Source organism: Plutella xylostella, chromosome Z (genome assembly GCF_932276165.1).
Source record: "Plutella xylostella chromosome Z, ilPluXylo3.1, whole genome shotgun sequence".
NCBI lineage: Eukaryota > Metazoa > Arthropoda > Insecta > Lepidoptera > Plutellidae > Plutella > Plutella xylostella.
In genome coordinates, this window is record NC_064012.1 from 4,312,179 (window position 1) to 4,332,651 (window position 20,473).

The 20,473-nt window shown below is 39.0% G+C and overlaps 1 protein-coding gene across 2 annotated transcripts; it reads right to left on the minus strand.

Moving 5' to 3' along the window:
* Positions 1-2,424: 2,424 nt before the first annotated feature.
* On the minus strand, positions 2,425-20,318 carry LOC105381166 (1-phosphatidylinositol 4,5-bisphosphate phosphodiesterase gamma-1). 2 transcript variants are annotated; one of them, XM_011550838.3, is made up of 14 exons: positions 19,620-20,318; positions 17,166-17,307; positions 16,309-16,471; positions 12,491-12,691; positions 12,052-12,170; positions 11,077-11,232; positions 9,955-10,729; positions 9,417-9,598; positions 8,969-9,146; positions 8,408-8,473; positions 7,595-7,765; positions 6,277-6,966; positions 5,895-6,039; positions 2,425-5,429 (listed from the first exon to the last, which is right to left on the minus strand). In XM_011550838.3, exons 1-14 carry the CDS (start codon positions 19,972-19,974, stop codon positions 5,182-5,184), a joined length of 3,591 nt encoding a protein of 1,196 aa, XP_011549140.1. In that variant the 5' UTR covers positions 19,975-20,318; the 3' UTR covers positions 2,425-5,181. The 2 variants fall into 2 exon arrangements, with proteins under 2 accessions (XP_011549140.1, XP_037977873.1); XM_038121945.2 differs by lacking the exon at positions 7,595-7,765.
* Positions 20,319-20,473: the final 155 nt, after the last annotated feature.

Sequence of the window (20,473 nt, forward strand, 5' to 3'; positions counted from 1 at the left end):
CGGTCGTTCTACCGGCAATTCGTAGTGACAAAACGTTCGGTAGAAATGCCGGGCTCGGCAAAAATGCCGGACCCGGGATAATGTGAATAGCTTCATATAAATTGTACAGCCACTAGCTCTTCCGGCAGATTTACCGGCGCGGCAGATCTGCCGGTCCGGCGTAGTGGGAACGCTGCCTTAGAGCTGCCCCTCCCTAGCTGAAATCCTGGGGGCGTCCCCAGGATTTCAGCTAGGGAGGGGCAGCTCTCTTGAGCGGTGGTACAATGCTGCTTTTAGCGTATAAGGCTGTCTGGAAGCGGGCAAATGAAACGAAATTGACCTCTACAAGAAACAGGGGAAATACTGTGAAATACATAAAGATTAAGCGCGCTTCTGCCATTGCTCCCCGCTATATACATAGAAGATGCGTACAGTTCCATAAAAAAATTAGCCGCAAACAACATAGCACAGATAAAATTTAAAAAATATTTTTAAGGGCAATGGCTTAATAATGACTTGAATGTAATTAGTCGCGCATAATAGCATGCACCTTACCAATTACGCTGCAGAAGGATACTATCGCAGGTTGCGATACTTTACTAACATAAACGCTAGCACAGGGCACAAGTCAACACGAGACGTGACAATTTTTTTGCCTCGCGTGGCCCCGCCGATACAGCTTCTACGGATAACTTCTGTCACGTCTTGACGTGCTCGGGTTGCGCCCCATGCTAGTCCTTCAGTTCTCAAATTTTTTGACCTCGATCAGAGTGGACGAGTTAGGAAAGTACGTACAATCTGTCCAATGTAGACCAAAGGAAGTGAACGAAGTAGGTATTAAAGTGGACGAATTGGGAACGTGGACGAAGTAGGAAAGTGGATGAAGTAGGTCGTGGACGAGGTGGGACCAATAAATGGACGAAATGGGAAAGTAATCTAAATAGGAAAATAGACGAGGTGTCCCTGAAGGATATTATCAACCCATAAGTCACGAGTCATGCTTCAGAAACAACAGTTCAAATATCACGATAATCAATCCTCAAAAGAAAAGCCTAATAAAAAAACCCACTTGATACGTGTGCATATCAGAAAGACAAATAAGTTATACTGAAACTGCCCTAATTGAACTCACTGAAAAGATTGAGAAAGCTTTTGAGTAAGGCACACCCTAGACGATCAATTATATTGCGCAATATTTAAGATTGTGCAATATAATTGATTGTCTAGGGTTAATATTGAAGATTGCGCAAACGTCATTTGGATACAAAACGCAATTCAATCTTATTGCACTATATTATTGTAGGTCTAGGGTGCGCCTAAGAAATGGTCCTCCGTGCCTTTCTATATCCTGAGGATACATAGGTACTTAATGCTTTTGATAACACCTCAACAGTTAGTTGTTTAAGCTGCTGGTGTTCAGTTTTAATAAATAAAAAATAAAGAAACAGATGTACCTATGTAAATAGAAAACAACAAGGACAACACTATCTCACGTGGTTAATATCGATTTTTACCAACAGCTATGTGGTGCAGAACAAAACATCGGAGGCTCGTCGGCGAAAGTCAAAACATGAGTACGTATTTCATATTGTATTAAGTACTTAGCTATATTTTGAGATTGACTTTTAATGGACTTAACGATGAGCCTACGATTTCCTAGACCGAATACGAGGAGACACTTGTAAATATGTATCGAGAAAAGGATGGTACGGCCGTGCCGCTTATTTGCTCGACTTGGTGGGGGCACGGCAGTGCCCCCACCAAGTGGATGGAGAGATTACATATAGCAAGAAATTCGGCACCCAATAATTGCGAAAAGAATGAAAGCTATGCAGATTTTTTACCAAGTAAAATGTCATTGCTCCTGGCACTGACAATTCACCGCGATATGTAACTTTATTGACTTGTAGGTAACTATCGACGACCTCTTGATAGCGTGAACTGCAGACATATCACATCGACTAAGCTTAAGACGCAATAGATTTTACGGGGATTATACTTCTGAAGGACGTAATGGCTGAAACCATTTTACCTATATCGATGAGAACTGTTAACGACGCGTTGGATATTCTAAGAATATTGTAACCGAATGTAAGTAACATAACATGACTGTTATTTTTTCTTCTTTTGGCACCTCAGTGAATAACAGTCGAATTTCATTGACTTACCTATAGAGGTATTACCTACTCGTAATTTACAATTTTATTTAAGTAAGTACTTATCTAGTTACGAAAAAAACCGTTTCTTCACATCTCACCGCTAACAAGTGGGATTTAAACCAGCGACCTATGAATAGAATAACTTTTGTCTTCTGCGTGATGTATGTATGTATATCAAGTTAAGGTAGGAGATAGATGAAGTAGTCAAGATATTGGGGTAGGCTTGGGACAAGAAAACCAACTCATTCAAAGAATCCGTGCGCTTATTACTATGAAATAAATATGATTCACATTTTTGCAATTTTATATATTTCATTTCCATTCTTAACCTAATAGATTATATAGCATCTTTGCATTATAAGTAGATATAATTATAATATATCTGTATTAGAAACTAAGGTAATTGCAGGTTTATATTTTAGTTTTGTATATTATAGCCGTAAAGCCATTATGAATTATGACTGATTATGACTTAATCTATAGGTACCTACATAAAGTACCATCATATTCTATTCAGGGATTTTAAAGATAACATAAGTCTACTATATATTTTAGAACAAGTTGCGTAAATTTTTAGTTTATACAGTAAAAGTTACATTACGGACTCTTTCCTGGAAGACATTATCAGGTAGGTCTAGTTTAACAAGGTACAAAAGTAAATAGCTACTTTGAAGCGGACCGTACCTACCTAATTCGAATAACCACATATGAACGAAATAGTTTTAATACTTTATTTCACATTCGTGGCAAATAGTAAAAGTCACATGAATAATATACTTAAATGATAAAAAAACAATAAAAGTAATAAAAGCATTTTTTGACAAGAGTTACAAATTAACAATACTTAGATAAATATTATGCTCATTGTATAATATGCATAGCTCATCAGATCATTATTAAACTAATTATATATAAGGCAGATGTATGCGTTATAGAACGCATAACATTGAGCCCAATTTTAAAAAACGCCCTGTTAGATAGTATATTTGGAAATTTGCAGCATTTAGAATAACATGTATAACATGCTTCGACCATTATAATCAAAGATAACATGGAAGGCCCTGACGAGAATTACTCCTATTTCAGACAAAATACCTCAAAACGTTTGAAACTTAAAAAAGGTGTGAAAGATACGTACTCAAACAAAAATCTGTCTGAATCACTGGACTGAATTTAGCCCATGATTCAATGAATTTTTTTACACAGCAAATTCACTAGCCATAGCGAAAAACAAACATGCGAAAAATTCGGTCATAGATTACCGGCAAACGTCAAAAATACCCGGGGCCATAGACAAGATAGTATATGTCATAGACACCTTTTTTGTTGTTTTTTCCTCCAAATAAGAGTGTAGGCACAAACCTTGTAACGGAGCTCCGTAACGTTAAGCATATAAAATTTTATTTAGCAACATTAAGTTTAAGTAAATATGATAATTATAAAACAAATATAAAACCTACCAAAAAGTTTAATAATCAATTATCAAAGAGAAAACTTTCTTTACACCCTTTTACAGAACACTACTATCCCTAAATAACATTATTAATAATTATTAGAATAATAAGAAATGCATTTTCTTTATTAACAATATTAACATCTGTCATGATGCAGTAATATAATTATACTATTATGTCAATGCATCATGCACCATTTCCTAAAACTAACCAACACTTTGGCACAATATAAATAGCCAATATTTAGCTGCCATTGTAAGAGCAAAATAAATGTTTTATGTGTTCCCAGTATGGAAGTAATAAGAACTTTTTACGTACACCACTTATTACTTCCATTGTGCTTAGTTTGTGAATTGCGTAGAGTGAGCGCAAAACTAGCCTGTGAACATTCTACGTCAGTAAAATTTTGTCTTAAATTGCAAAGCATATGCCTACATTGCCAACAATCGTAAAACTCGAGCACCTTTAAATTAGTTCATTATTTTTCAATTATTCACTTACTAATTAATAACTACTAATAACAGTTTAGAAATATCGTTTACCCAACTTTAACTACCTACTGTCAGTTTATATAACAAGAGAACAGATAACTTATAAGTAATTACAATTACACTTACTACTAATATAATAAAAGCACACCCTAGGTATATTTAGCTACCAACAGCCTGACCTAGTGCCAGATGTAAATAAACTAGGATACAATTGATACACAAATAAATAATAAAAACTATTCAGACCCAAAAGGGATATCGCTGACATATCGCCTACCGAATCGGTCGTTTATACCGCTCTGTTACCCCGTGTGTCCGAGAATTTACCCTAACTAGGTAATAATAGAAATAAATATTCCTAATAATAATAGGAATCTTTATCTATGCTCACTTCAAAATTCACCCTAGTGGATTATGAGAAACGTATGACCATGAGTTCGTAAAAAACGAATTTATCAAGGAAGAGTAAATTCTCGGGTGTATTCTCGGAATAACCTATAATTTTATAAGAGAGTTACAATCCTCTTTATCGTGCTGAAAATCCGGGGCACGGTTTTTAACAATAAAGAAGTCAATTACGAAATATAGTCTTCCAGCAGTTAAAATTTTCTCTTGCTCGGTCCAACAACAAACAACACTACTTATCTAAGTCATTTCACTTCATGTAACGTCCAAACAAAACCTTTAAATAGTTTATAAGGCCCCGATAAATTAGGGTCTTACCCCGTTCATGTATAAAAACATTGATTCCCATTTTATTTACTTATTTCAACCCACACTAAGCACCATGTTATAGAGGTTTTCACCAACACAATTGTTTTTTGTTTTTGTTTTAGTTAGCACTCTGATTTCACTTCTTTATAATTTAAGTAAAAAAGTTTTTTAAAGTTTACTTATTGAACCACTAATAAACGTTTGTACATAGCTGTTTTATTCTCCTCAAACTCAATGTTACTAAGTTGGAAGCCAACGAAAACCAGCCATACACAAATCTAGAAATCCTTGTATGATTCTGCTAGAACCACGGTACGTTCACTCCAAAAATCCAACTCCTCGACATCAATCTATCATTAGATTGATTGACTTCTCGACTTCAATCTAATGGTGCAAGATAGCCAGATGGATCAGTAGAGAGGAGAGCTCCAGCTCCTCAGAATAGCCGTTAGTGAGGATGACGCTGCGGTACCCAGTGCGAAGGCACTTCAGCGGGTATGTCGCTTGCCCAATGAAGTTGGGGTCCCCGAACATGTCCTCGTCCTGCACGAGGAACCTGATGAGAGCCAGCTCCGGATTGGCCACCTCGAACTCGCATATCTCGTTCCACACGCGGTTTATGCCGTTGTCGCCTGGGAAATTAGATGCCAGTTATGTATTTGTAATGACACGCTAAGAAGGATACTATGGTTTTTAGAACCCATGTTCGATTGTGGGAAGTAAATGTTGCAAAGGGCTCCTTATTACATTGCAACTACCAGCACTGTCCAATAGTAGGCGCAGCAACTGGTATGCAGCAAAAGATTACCTACATTAAATAAATAAAAAAATATGTGGGGACATCTCACACACGGCCATCCGACCCCAAGCTAGGCAGAGCCTGTGATATGGGTATCGGACAGCTGATATACATATCTACACAAGTACATAGATAGATACATATTAAATATAAACACCCAACGACCCGAGTACAAAAATCTGTCTTTAAACAAATATCTGTCCCAGCCGGGAATCGAACCCGGGACCTTTGGCTTAGCAGTCTGGGTCACTAACCACTACACCAGTCGGCTGCCTTATATTACGAAGATTGCACTGACCAACAGTCTTGGTGACGAGTTTGACGCCGGCGTCGTAGTCGGCGCCGATGAGCTCGACCTCCACGAAGGGGTTGGCGGTGCCGCGGCCCGACTTGCACAGGTGGCGCGCGCCGATGACGCGTAGCTTCAGCGTCACTGGACGCACCTGGGAACAGAACGAACGAGGTATAACAGATGATGCTGCCATTTGTGTTCAAAAGCTGATTTTATTTGTACAAATTAAGAAGTTTCATGACGGTGGTGCTAAAATCTTGTGGGAATGTTCATAGATTCTATGTCGTATTATGATTAAGGCAGCAATATACGGCCCAGCATACGCGATTCCTGTCTACCAAAAAACAAACAGTACGGTTCTAAAGATAACTGCGAATAAGCATTTTACCTTCTTCTCGATACAGCGCCTGTCAGTGGTCGAGTACCCCTCGTCGAACATGAAATCCGGCTTCAGAATGTATCCGCAGTTGCCATTCTCCTTGAACTTGCCATAGTTCACTTGCATCGGCTTGTCCGGCGTCTGATAGTTCAGCGCCACCATCTGCGAGCCGGCGTTCCAGAACGGGACCGGGTTGTAATTCGACGAGTCGATCCTCTGCCCTTTCGGGTAAATGCGGGACAGCTGGATCGTGTGGTACTTCAGGAACAGCTGCGTCTCGGTCTGGCACATGAGGCGCTCGGCCTTCGTTTCCGGGAACGAGGACATCTCGTTGAAGATGAAGTTCTTGCTGCGTATGCGGTCCTGGTTGAAAGCGACGGAGCGGCAGTAGACTATCAGGTTGGACATTTCTTTGGCTATGCGCCAGGTGCGTTCCATTTTCTTGTGTTGGAGGGAGCGTGCGCTGGCGGTTTGGGCGGCTTCCTTGATGGCGGTGAACCACTCGAGGGCGATTTCCCTGGTGGGGGCCTCCATCTCGAAGGGCGCGCAGGCGGAGGGGCTCTTGATGCGGATGAGCCACTGCGGCGCGGCCGAGCCCTGCTCGCCCACGGCCAGCTCCACGCCCGCGTCGTACAGGTCCACCACGCCCTTCTGCTGCGTGCCCATCGCCGCCGCCGCGTTCTCGCTGTCTATCACGCCCTGGTGAAGTGTACGAATGTTATGTTATAATCTCGTAGGGGTAGGTTATTAGCTTGATTGCAGTTAGTGTAAGGTGCGATAAGGTTTAAGGTATGAAATAAACATGCGTGCTTGTGTATATGTAAATATATTTATGAGGAATTTATCAACGCTAGGTAATTAAATAGACATGCGTGCTTTTGTATGTACAATTATTTATGAGTACATTATCAACGCTAGGTACTAATGAAATGAACATGCGGGATTTTGTATGTACAATAATTTATGAGTACATTATCAACGCTAGGTACTAATGCAATGAACATGCGTGATTTTGTATGTAACAATATTTATGAGTGCATTACAAACGCTAGGTAATGAAATAGACATGCGTGCTTTTGTATGTAACAATATTTATGAGTATTATAAACGATAGGTAATGTTATTTATAAACACGTGAGCTTTTGTGTGAAACAATATTTATGAGTACATTATCAACGATAGGTAATGAAATTTATAAAAATATTTATGAGTGAATTATCATAACTATTAAAATTTACAAACAACACACTGTGCGAAACCCAAGAATCTCTTTAAAATCTTGCTTGAAGTTTGCCTGGTGCGCCGAGCTCTCTGATTGGTCGCTCACCTGAATCTCGCGCACATGATTGGCTGGGAACCATTTCTGCATCTGGAAGCCATAGTCTCCGCGCCACCAATCCTCGTGATCTTTTACCACGTTGCGTATAATGGCGTGTTTGACAAATGTCAACTCATCAGGCTGCTGAGCTCTGTAGTCGTACAAAGCTTCCACTGTGATCTAGAAGGAATAACTTTTGTATTTATAGCTTTTCGATACTAAACTCGTTAGTTTTTTAGTTAGTCGTCGGACTTACTACACGTAGATATATAAATATCTACTGTAGGCCGTAATTACCTGTATTTTTATGTAGTTTACATCTGCAGGGTTAGTCATGCACAGTCGGATTAGTGATTAAAGTCACCATTTTATGTTTTATATAGTTGTAGTGTAACGTAAGACATAATTTATGGAATAAAGTTTATTTAACAGTATCAATTAAATATTGTAGTAAATACGTTCACAACATGTAGTGAAGAAAGTAATAGAAACGTTAGACACTATGTGAAAAGGCTAACATACTAAGGGAAACCCATAACACTTTATTATTATAGTATTTATTATTATAGTATATATAGTATTATTATAGTATTTATTAATTAAAATTCTTTATTACTTTTGTTTAGCAGAGCGCACATCTGTAGATATAGGATGACAGTTTGTCACAGCTCTATATATTATTTATTTCTTTATTTTATTTTATATCTTCTTGGATCGGCGAATATTATTAAGTATATTTATTCCCTTGAAAATGTATTACATAATACTTAATTTGAGGGTCATGATATATTAAAAGTGATTTAAGAATAATGAATGAATTACCCTTGATGAAAACGACGAAGGATCCATGTACCCAGCTGTGCCATACATCGAAGTGTCATCCGGTTCCTGGAAAAGAAATGATTTCATTTTATAAAAAGCGTTTCTTACACTTTTAGCTATCAATATAAGTTATTGAAATAGCGAGCCGAAGAGTACGTAAAAATTGTGAAATACGGGACCTAGGGAATGAAATCTCGATCTCGCGAGATCTATCCATCTACCTAGATAACCTATGTGTTAATCCAGGTTCTCAGCTAACTCCATACCAAATTTCATTACAATCTGTTCAGCGTCTTGACGTGAAGAGGTAACAAACATACACATACATACTCACAAACTTGCACTTTTATAATATTACTATCTGTTCCCGCGAGCTTCGCCTCGCCTTAAATAGTTTTCCCGTGGGAATTCCGCGATAAAAATTATCCTATGTGATTATCCATTGTGTCAGCTAACTCCATACCAAATTTCTTTAAAAACGGTTCATACATGCACATACACAGATACTCACAAACTTTCGCCTTTTACAATATAAAATTAGTAGGAAGTAGGATGACTGACCGCAATGATGCTGTGGATGTGGTGCTCGCTGATGGGGTTCTGTAGCTTGACCTTCTTGTAGAGCGGGTGTTTCTCATAGTAGGCCACCAGCTCGACCAGGCTCTCGAACTTGATGGTGCCGATGGTGTAGAGACGGCCCTCCAGCTTGATGCGGCAGTGCTTGATCTCGCGACCCGTCCTGTGAGGTGCAAGCCAGTTGGGTATACGGTAAAATACCAAATTAGCTTAATCTAAGTACGGTCAGCTGCATAAGTACACTTCTGGTCTGTTGCTGCTGGCAGACCACCTGCTAGAAGGTCCGATGACATCTGCGGGGTTGCGGGGAATCAGTGGACAAGAGCGGCACAGGACCGGAGGAAATAAGGAGGCCTATCCCCAACAGTGGGCGATAAAAGGCTCATAATTATGATGATACCGTACCATAATACAAAACATGACTGTTGCATACCTGAAGCTGATGGCATAAGAGCCCGCGTCCTTCTCACTGGGCCGCACCAGGAAGGCGACTTCCGTGCCGGTCTTCCTCAGCAGCTCCTCGGCCTGAGCGCGCGAGCACTGCCGGTGGTACCACTCCTTCTCCTCGTGCTTCTTCGGCTGCGGCACCGGCTCCGTGAGCAGCGTCTCGAACTCCTGGTGAGTTGGAGTGATTGGATATTAAATAATAATGTAATTACAATGAAATGTAACTAATTACTACTACTACTTGCATGCTGTGGTTTTTTTGGAGTGTTAACTATTTTCTGTGTTTGTGTTCTAGGTAATATATAAATAAATAAAATATTGTGAGGAAGGGTAGAGCTATCAAATGGATGGAATTTGTACTCTCGTTTCAAATGCGTTGTTGTTACTAAGGATACATAATGTCTTGATCTTATTCAATGCTCATACATAGTATTTCAGAACAGATCTAGCATATAAGTACTTAGAATCTAGAAGTTATTTTAAAAATGGGAAAGTAGTATAAATAAGAGGACCGTGAAACCCACCTGACTGCGCAGCGAGTGCTGGCGGTAGTGCGTGATGAGGCTGTACAGACTGTCGAAGCACACCGACTTGATCAGGCAGTACTTGGTGATGCCGCGCTCGTTCTGCACCTTGATGCGGCAATGGTTCACCTGGCCGTTCCTCCAGAACGACAGACAATAGTCGCCGACGAACGTGACGCTTTCGCGCACCAGAAAGGTCCCTTCGCCCAAGTGTGCGTGCGCTCGGATCAAGTCTTCCGCCTCCTTCCTGTTGCCGACTAGCTTCCCGTGGAACCAGCACTCTCCGAAGTGGAGTTCCTCCTGGGGCACGCTCATGGCGACCTCGGGCTCCGGCTCGCCGTCGCTCTCGCCGTCCGTCTCGCCCTGCGTGTTGTAGTCCGTGTAGTACAGCTTGTTCTCCGTCAGCACAAACACGTGTTTGTTCCAGTCCTTCTCGACCGGGTCTTGGAGGCGGAGGATGCCGTTTTTAATGGAGTTCCTCAGGTCCAGGTCCTTTCCGTCCTCCATATGGATAGCGAAGGAGTTGTCTTCGACGCCTTCGGGGAGCTTCTTGTGTTTGAGGATGATCTTGCGGCGGAGGTCGTACGGGGAGGGCAGTGCGGTCTCGTTGGCCTTGTACGGCGTGACCAGCAGTAGGTCTCCGAAGTATTCCTGGAAGGCGCTGGCCATGCGGCGTTGTTGCGGCAGGGAACAGTTGTCTTCGATCGACAGGATCAGAGGGTAATCCGACGTGGCGAACGCGTGCTCCTTGATCGTCTTCAGCACATCCATGAACCTGAAATATTTATAAAGTTAAACGGTTTACGAAGTCTAACAATGAAATGCAGAAAGGAACATTAAGCCAATGTCGGCATTAAATCCATGTATGTCTCTTTCTGTCCGTATACTGCCAAAAGTGCCAAAGCGAGGCATTTAAGGTCGAAATTAGCTTAAAGTCCCTATCTGCGACTCACCGTAAGGCAGAAGTAATCAAACTTGAAAGTTGATCAGACAAAAACAGGAACGCTCAGTCTAACAGTTTAACCAGTCACAGTGAAAGTTAACAATTGCAGCCAAAAATCCCGGTCGATTAAATCGTCAGTAGAAATCCTAACACACCATAGACTAGACAACCAAACTCACTTGATCTTCGTAGTGAGCGTGTGGCCGTGGTAGATGAAGGGCGATCCGTCGGGCCCGTCCCAGCAGTCCAACTCGATGCAGCGGCAGCCGGCGCGCAGGCACCGCACGTAGGCTTCGAGAGACGACTCCGAGGAGAACTGGTCACCGGTCAGATACCTTGGAAAGGTGTCAGGTTAGTTGTGGTGAATGGAGTGATGTGAAATTGTGTGGAAAGTTTACAGACTGGAATCTTATCAGTGGCGTCTGAACCAATAAGTCAATGCGTCTAAGTGGCATATAGGAATGGACAGGATTATCGAACTTGGTTTTTCAAAGTTCTAAAAGAAGAGTCTTTTAAGATTTTAAAGGTAAAATTAATTTTTGCTTTCATGTTGTACTGAGTCTACTATAGCGAATGTATAGTCGGGCAAACTGATTCGCTGAGCGGAAATCAAATAATAACAAACACGTGCACGGATCGATTGTTTGACATTCCCATAACAAATAACTAACCCATGTTATTTTCATTATGGAACTATATGAGTTATGGCGTATGTTCTATTAACAAAGCTAAATGAAGCCGACCGTACTATAGCGAGTTTCAAAGGTTTCTTTTTATTCTTTTCATTTCTCGTTCTGATAAGTTCCTTATCATAGAATAAGGAGTACTACTGTACTTTTTATTATACCTATGTCCTTACTAACGAAGTGCACGAAAGTAGCCTCTCCGAGTGACGTATAAACTATGCCTTATATTCCTGTGACGAACTAGACAGAAACTGACTACAGAAGGGCTAGCACGGGGCGCAATTAAGCCGTGATAAAAGTATAGCATCGCGCTCATTCACATCGCACAGTCTCAAGAGTGAGCGCGACGGAGAACTTTTATCACGTTTTAAATGTGCCCCGTGCTAGCTCATCTGATCTGACTGGCTAATCTCACCCGGGAGACAAACCCTACTGTCGCCGATAAGCTAAGAAAGAGAAGTTCCTTACGTATTATGTGAGGACGATATCCAGTAATGGGAGAGGGGTCTCTTCATCAGGTCCTCGTTGACGTGCTCGTGGCGGCTGTCCCACACCGTGTTCTGCTTGGAGAACAGCATCTCGATGAACTGGGGAAAGAAAGTAGATTCTTGAGTAAACAAATATCATACTGTATGTAAAATTCACAGTGTGCCGCAAACATAATTAAATATGTAGTTGATACAATTTGATTAGATTGAAAAGCCAAAATAACTTATTGTAACATATCGCTTATAGCTATTTCTTTCAAACAACCGGTAGAGTTTTTTTTAAGCAATAAGGCGGCCTTTTTGGACTCTTTTTTGTTTGGTGTTTTTTTTTATGTACCTATCTCCTTTTAGTTCAAATACAGTGTATTGTAATGTATAACCATAAGTCAATAACATAGAAGACAAAAGGAGCAACAAACCTCGCTCAGAGTGAAGTAGGGCTCGATGATGTTCCTCTGAGGGTCCATCAAGTAGTCTCTGATGAACTCGGAGGCGCGCCGCTCGTCGTGTCCCATGGGATCATTCTGTTCGTCCCGGAGAAACGCTTGGAACTCGCGCAGAGAAATGGTGGTCCCATTGCTACAGTACTGCCCGTATTTGTCGAATAGATCGTGCACGTTCTGTGGACATCGCATTCGGAGATGTTACGTGGGTGGTTTATTGTTGGTTATTGGTTTAGATATTTGGATAAAGAGCACGCTCGCCAGAATCCTGTCGACACTTTTCATGTATTTCTCTGTAAGTTTGCCGCGGTACTTAAAGTATTCGCTTCAGCATGTAGCATAAAGTACGGTTTAAGTAGCGAAGGCAGTGGCTAGCTAGTTTGCTATATAATTACCATCGCTGGCAAGCATTATTAATTCGCTTACATGGTCAGAATTGTTAGTTTGAAATCATTTGTAAACAAAAATAAATAATACACATAGCAAAGTTCTTCACTACGGAACATTATACGGATAAGGCTACAGATTGGTCCCACGGCAAACTTTTCTTTTGATGATGAAGTAATTAAACAAAACTTTCCTTCTTTCGATGGGAAAATTCAATAAAAATAGGCTTTTTATAGACACTTAACAACCATGCAAACATCGAACATTTATTATTAATTTAAGTATATTAATAAGTTACTTTTTAGTGATATGGTTAATACATAATTATATATGAATTTAATCTTTCTGTAACTGATATAAAAGTGTAGGTCCTAATGCATGCTAGAACGATTTAGAATGGCGGCCGTTACCTACATAAGCGGGAGTAGGATGGAGTATTGAGAGACAGATAGGGCAATATAGCATGAGACCGTCCGCCATTTTAATATTGTTCTTTATTCAAGAATTTTACTCATATAAATATTGAGATTTGCTTATAATTTAAACATGTAACATCGATCTTTATAAAATACAGATTGGAACATAAATAATAATGATGTTACAAAGGACCAGCCTTCTAATCGATCACCGATAACATTCCATCCTGTATATTGTGTAGTATCACCTACAACTCTACAAGGAGCACAAGCTTCGTTACGATTTCAGTCATCCAATAAACTTGTAAAACGATACTGTAGGTTGTACCCCTTGAAATAATGGCTGTCGATAAGAAAATGCATCTAATCTATGAAAGTCTAATGAAACATTATACTACGCCTACATGGACAATACACGTGCCTGTCTTCGAAGATAGCATACAAAGGAGGTGCACTTAACTATGAAAAGGCACTAATGTAAAGCGAAAAGCGTGTGACGTGTATGCCGCCTACGTCTTGCTTCTACCCCATTCATTATGCGAACAGAGGGCGTAACGAGCACTGTGTATACAACTTTTGTTTAGGAAACATAATCCAGCGCTATAATTAGCAACCATCTATCGACAGCCACTTCGCAAGCACATAATTTCACAGTCAAGAAAATATGAAGTCGCCAATTTAACGTACCGGCGCCCTTATACTACGTCGGGGGAAGGACGGATAGTGGCATAACCTACGATTAGTTACACCACGGACTAAATGTCATGGACGAACCATCCTCAGCATGTACGTCATAAGTCGTGTAACAGAAATAAAAAGCTTATGGACGCCTCTAATATATAGACGCCTATTATTCAGCATCTAAAAAAGATTGAAATATGACAAAAAATACACATTGTGGTATAATTCGTTCGCTTTGTTTGATGACACATATTTCTATTTTATACTATGAAGATAGCTCTTTCTGCAAAATTCTAAAAATGCAATAAAACTTAAACAAACTATTATGTAGTAGAGTCAATACAATCAAATACAATGCCTATACAGATATGTAAATGAGGCCACGAAATTAAAGTAAAAGAGCAGGGCAATACAATGTGAGCTGTTATTATATTATTGACGCTACCTTAGTTGTTTAAGTCATCATTAAATTAATTAATAATATAATTAGTAGTGGTTAGCAGGTTGTTATTAACAACATTTGATAAAAGACGAAAGAAATAATTAAGAATTTACTAGAGTAAATACACTGAGTAGAATAAACGGACTCAAAATCCATTACACCGTATCTTTCCTTAGTCTTCTATTTGAATTATGCAATATTAATGATAGAACTTTTAATGGCCATAGCATTAAAGGCTATTTCGTGCAGCTTATTATGAACGCTATTGTCACCATCACAAAAACTGAAAAAGCTTCCAGGGAAATTCAAAACTTATTGTGGTAAAAATAATTGTAAGTATGTGTGTGGGTGTATGTGTTTGAGTGGGTCTGTGGGTGTATGTACGTAGTCTGGTGTAGGTGTACATTGGTTATCAGGAGCTGGTCCTGGTGCTTTTATCACAATACGTAGACACAACACTTTGTAAGTATTAAAATCTGAATATGTGAATAAAAATTGGCTATAGCTACATGGACATCTTGCCTTTCAAAATTAGGAATGCTATACGTTCCAAGACGCACTCCGTTGAACTATTTATATCTGTCTCTGTCGCCTATCACTATGGCTACTACTATGCGTGTGCGAAGGAGACAAATACAAATAGCCAGGTTTGTATCAAGAAAACATCCTTCCAACAATTGCTAAAAAAGAATGAACGTTTTTAAGAAAAAAATAAAACATTGTGATTATGCGGGTGACGTTAATTCTAACATAACACAATGCGCCAGCTCTTGATAACGAGCCTATGTATTTCACTAATGTTATTTACAAGTATAATAGTGTATAATCAGGTATAAGCGATACCGTTGTCGCGATGCTGGGGGGCCTTATTGTTAGTGTTGTGGTTAGCGCTGCAGTTTTGTCTTTAACTTCGGAGCGCTTCGCTGACCATGGCAAAATCTCGTTACTGTATTAATTACCTACAAGCGCACTGATTGCTTGTTCGTACTACTTAGAGTACCCTGTGAGTACTCAGTACCCCCCTGAGTTAGTGACATAAGGATTTGGCTTCACAGCTCGACAGCGATATTGCTTAGGTCTGAATAGAGCTTAAATAGGACTGCTATTATTCAGGCCAAAATGCTACCGTTTTAGTTGGTTTAATGAGCCGTTTTCCTTGACAGCTGTCAGTTGAGCTTTTGGGTAAGCCGATAGATGGCGTGAAAACGCAGTGTACCAACTGTCAAAAAATACATAGAGAGCAAAGAGTACTAAACTCAGAATAAGAACTCACTAGTTGTGATTAAATGAAATTAAATAATAAACTCTATCTTCAGATTGGCAAGGGACCATGATCCATAGTCCTTAGGCATTATTACAGTATAGCAGTCACTATCACAAGAGTCACTATCTCACAAGAGTCACTATCTCAAAAGAGTCACTATCTCAAGTGCACTAACTCTACAGTATCAAGGGAGGAGGAGCAGATAGCTCAACTACAACTCAATTAATACAGGAGAAACACAAGGAAACTGAGAAAACTTGAAAAGAACGGCTGTACGCACAATCGCACTGAACGCTGAAGCAACAGTGACATCGACATCATAGAGAAAATAATACTACAATTCTACCTACCTACGTCACTTTCACATTTCGTTAGCCTCACAGAATAACATATTGTGATCAGACAACGCCATCTATTTCTCCAAAAAGGAACTTTTTTTTTTTTTAACAAACGCCTCATAAACATGAAGCTTGTTGTAAACGCAGTAGGTACATCATAGACCAAGAGTTCAAAAAGTACCGTCATTGACAGGTCTCACGTTTATAAAACCAACTATACCTACTAACGAACTGTACAAGAATACAAAATTTAGGTAGGTACTTACATTCTCGTCAAAAATGAGCTTGTGGTACAGAGTAGAGAAATCATCGAAGCCGATTTCCCCCTTCGTACCGGTGTCTACCTCTTGGAAGAAATCTCTCAGTTTACTTGTCGATATTTTGCAGTTTATTTTTGGTAAAAATGCCTTCACTTCCTTCAGTGTCACTCTGTTGAGAAACATTAATTACGTTTTAAATTTTAATTTTATTTAACTTATTGAAAATAAACATTTCAACGAAATTAAATCTATGATGTCATGCGCATACAGTATACTGTCAAAGAAAGAGGGCAATCGATTTAATTTCGTTAAAATGTTAAGTGCAATTCACACTATAACTATTATATTATTATTATTATAAGAAAAAGAATGCAATTCGCATTAGATTAGCACTCAATACCTACGCAGCGTGTAATCTATTATGATGTAGGGAAGTTACAGAAGTGTACTTAGGTATGTTCACATAATTTAATGGAGGGATTACTTTAGTTTCATCTTCCATAGAGCATCCATCATAATTTGCTAGATTTGCAAGACTAGTCTTCAATACCATCGGGTAATCTATTCTGGCCAGATTTCAAAACAATATCCCGTGGCCAACATGTGGAGCGAGCGTGATATACAAGCGGTTCTAAGCTTTAACGTAGGCTAGTAGCCGATTCATCGATATTACATACATAAGTATCGATGAATATGATCATAATATTTATGTAGCTAGTGCCTACAGCTCAAGTTTCATCGTGTTGAAATTCCTGCATGTCCAAACCTGGCTAGGTAACTAGGCAGGTAGGTACTAAGCTGTTGATATTTTTAAGGCTGAGCCATCCGGTCATCACACCGCCATACGATAACAGAATACTTACTTTTTATGGTTGTTTTCTATAGCATAAAACTCTTTCCGAAGCCATCTCTCGATTTGTAGCGGGTAGGGCGCGTTCTTTTCCTCTTCGATGAGGAACCGCACGCCCTTCACCCACGCGAAGGTTTCGTCCTCGTCGGTCACCACTGGAAATGGGAAATTAATGTGAACTAAATAAATAATGCATGTGAATATTTTGTTGGATACCTGCCTGCACCCGACTCAATGGTGGAATTTCATCTTTTTATGCATTATGCTACTTTACATTATTTCTCAGCTAAATGTGCTGATTTCTTCAATATGGCTTCCTTCAGTAAAGGAGCCATGAATAATGTGTTATGCGTCATGGCATGTTCTCTATTTTATAATCATAAATCAGGATTGAAAGTGCATACAGATTGAATATTAGGCCAGCCAGGCTACCATTGTAGAACTTTGTAGAACTTTTATATGTCAATATATCAACTTATATCATAAATTTATAAATTGTGTTGCTTTCATCTTCATTTATCGCAAAACAACTAGTCACATAAAAATAGGTAGGACCATGGAGAGTGACATAGATAGGCTACATATCATAATCACCTTTGATGATGGTAGAATTTCTACTTTCAAGCCATGAAAACTTATCTTTTGTTAAGAGCAAAAGCACCTACCATTTTGATGATTTAACATGGAAAAATATTTTTGTTAGCATCTGAATAAATGACTAAATGCATTTTAACTTGGATAACATGATCAGACAATGTAAAGTAATGCCTGGTGAATTTAAAACAGATATGGTCGCATAGAATCAGTGAAAGTATAGTACAATGACGATACCATTGAATGTATGTATTAACATTTATTTCACCTTGAAGTGGGTTATGGTTTATAAATAAACACTTCAAATCTTTGCAGCATGTACAGCCAGCCTGTGCAATGTTTGTGATTAAGTTTTAATGCTATTAATTTCCCGAATTTACTTAACATTGAACATGGAGCTAACATAGCCACGTTACAGCATTTATTTTAACATAAAGGATTAATGATTTTAAATTAATAAACTACTGACACTTACACCTGCGTTTATGGTATGTTAGACGTTGATAATGATATTTAATTGGTTTCATACTGTACTCTTCAAGAAACATAAATAATTATCTTAAATTTACTTAAGAGTTAACACAAGTCTGGATTTGAGAGAGTACTAAGAAGCATTGAGCTGAACTTGATAGATAGCATGAGCTACAGGGAAAAAAACAAATTACATAACATCATCAGAACATTGTTACTTAGAATATATTCCTCATGAAGCAAAGATATGTTTATATTCTGAAACCTTCATTTGCATGACTTTGATTCTATATTGTGTAGTTATAAGATAGGAGATCATTTCAACAAAGACATTTAAATTCACATCCTTTGTATGAGCCAGCCTCTTTATATTTTTTAAATGCTCAGATATCTTTTATGATCTTTTCAGTGACGACAATGTGTGTTATTAATACAGTTGTAACCCTCAACCTTTTCTGAATGCAGCCAAATTAGCATAGCATACATATTTAGGATGAATAATTTGCCATGCTAATATAATGATTGTGCATCAGCCAATGCTTTCAGCCGCCCATAACTTATGCAGACTGGTCACTTCTGAGGTAAAGTTCCAACAAAGTACGCACTCACAAGCAATGAAAAAATTCCAGTGACGGAACGGCAATGGCAGGTTGTACCTTTTCATTGCTTCTGAGTATATATTAAGTTAAGGAAAAGAAACATGGTGTTGCACAGTTGTGGCCAAAGTGTAGCACAGGGTCAACCAAGATAGAGATCTATCCCATTGATTTCTTCTTATTGAATAGAAATCACTGGACCTGATTACTGGTGTTGTACAATTTGGTATAATAATATAAGTACCTACATATTTTATTATCTGTGGCAGCGGAACCATTGTGCATATCAACTAGATCTAAACTGCCCCCCTAAGCTTGGACCATTTCCCACCATACTGGTTCACTGCGGGTTGGTGGGGTCTTTCAGCATAACAGTGATGGTATACATTGTACTTAAATTCAATGAACACCACTGACCATCTGACTGATCAAGCACCACTCTTATATACATATTGAAAAAAAATATACCAATTTAACATGATTAATAAAATTATAATTATATTTTCACAATAATTATGTGTCTCTCACAATAGAATTTTAACGCAAAATAATACCCAAGCAGTTAAACCTGTAGTCAAAATCAAAGTCAAGGTTAAGAACATTATAACTTTCAAATATACATACAAAGTAGGGACAAATCAGCTCAAGGTTTAAATGTCTAATACAAACAGTGAGAGGCTGTTAGTAGGATACTGAACAAATTTCGAAATGCTTTATGAAATTAAAGTTTATGCAGACAAAAGCTCTTAATAGTCACGATATAAGTAAATATTGAAATATGGATGACACATTTAAGGAATACTTACAGGCGAAGGAGACCGACCGCATCTTGAACTCGGAGCCATAGTAGATGGTGAAACATTTTGCATTTTCCAGTCTCTTGGTTTCTTCTGGCCATCTTTCAAAGTCTTTGGATGACTTTCCCACCCTTACTTCCTTTATTTCTCTTATGTCTATGGCCCCTTCATAGGAGTGCCTCTGAGCTCCACTTCGGAACCAAATCACTTGATTTGTCTCCCGACGGAGGTACAGGGAGCGCCTCTCGGGACGCTTGCGAGGGTAGAATTTCAACACACTGGATCCCCTTTCTATGAATGATATAATTTGATCACATTCATGGATCAAACCGTCTTTCCCACCGTTATAATGAACGGTGCTCATTTTCACAACTTAAATGTTAGTTCTTATTAATAAAAATACACATAACTTCAACACTAATGCGTTTCAAACAGCACCATTTGTAAATAATTCATAACGTCAAAATAAATAAGCAGCAACTTCCATTCTCTTTGGCTGTTACTTTCGTGATTTGTATAATGATTAAAATCGTAACAGGATTTGATTGAATTTCCCCACAAAATATATTGTATCAATTTTAAATTTAAAACCAAGACAACTATTCTTTACGAGAGCGAATTGAAATTGAGACAAAATCACGACCCAAACACTGAGCAAATAAATTTACAAGATTGTTGCGGGAGGAAATGAAGTGAGTGAAATAAAATCCGGGCAAAGGAAGGAATGAACGAATGAATGGATGATGGAATGAAATATTGACAGCTGACAGATGCTTCAGATCTTAGAACAATAATCGGGTAGACCGTAGCGTAGACCGCGTAGACCCAAGAACTTGGTATTGTAGACTCTCAAGACCATAGAC

Bases quoted from the DNA above. Each gene is read 5' to 3' on its own strand.
- LOC105381166 (XM_011550838.3), bottom strand. From the start codon at position 19,974: ATGAGCACCGTTCATTATAACGGTGGGAAAGACGGTTTGATCCATGAA. The intron at 17,308-19,619 runs GTAAGTATTCCT...TCCCATTTCCAG, and splicing joins GCGGTCGGTCTCCTTCGCCT to TGGTGACCGACGAGGACGAA. The intron at 12,692-16,308 runs GTAAGTACCTAC...CGATGTCCACAG, and splicing joins AGCTCATTTTTGACGAGAAT to AACGTGCACGATCTATTCGA.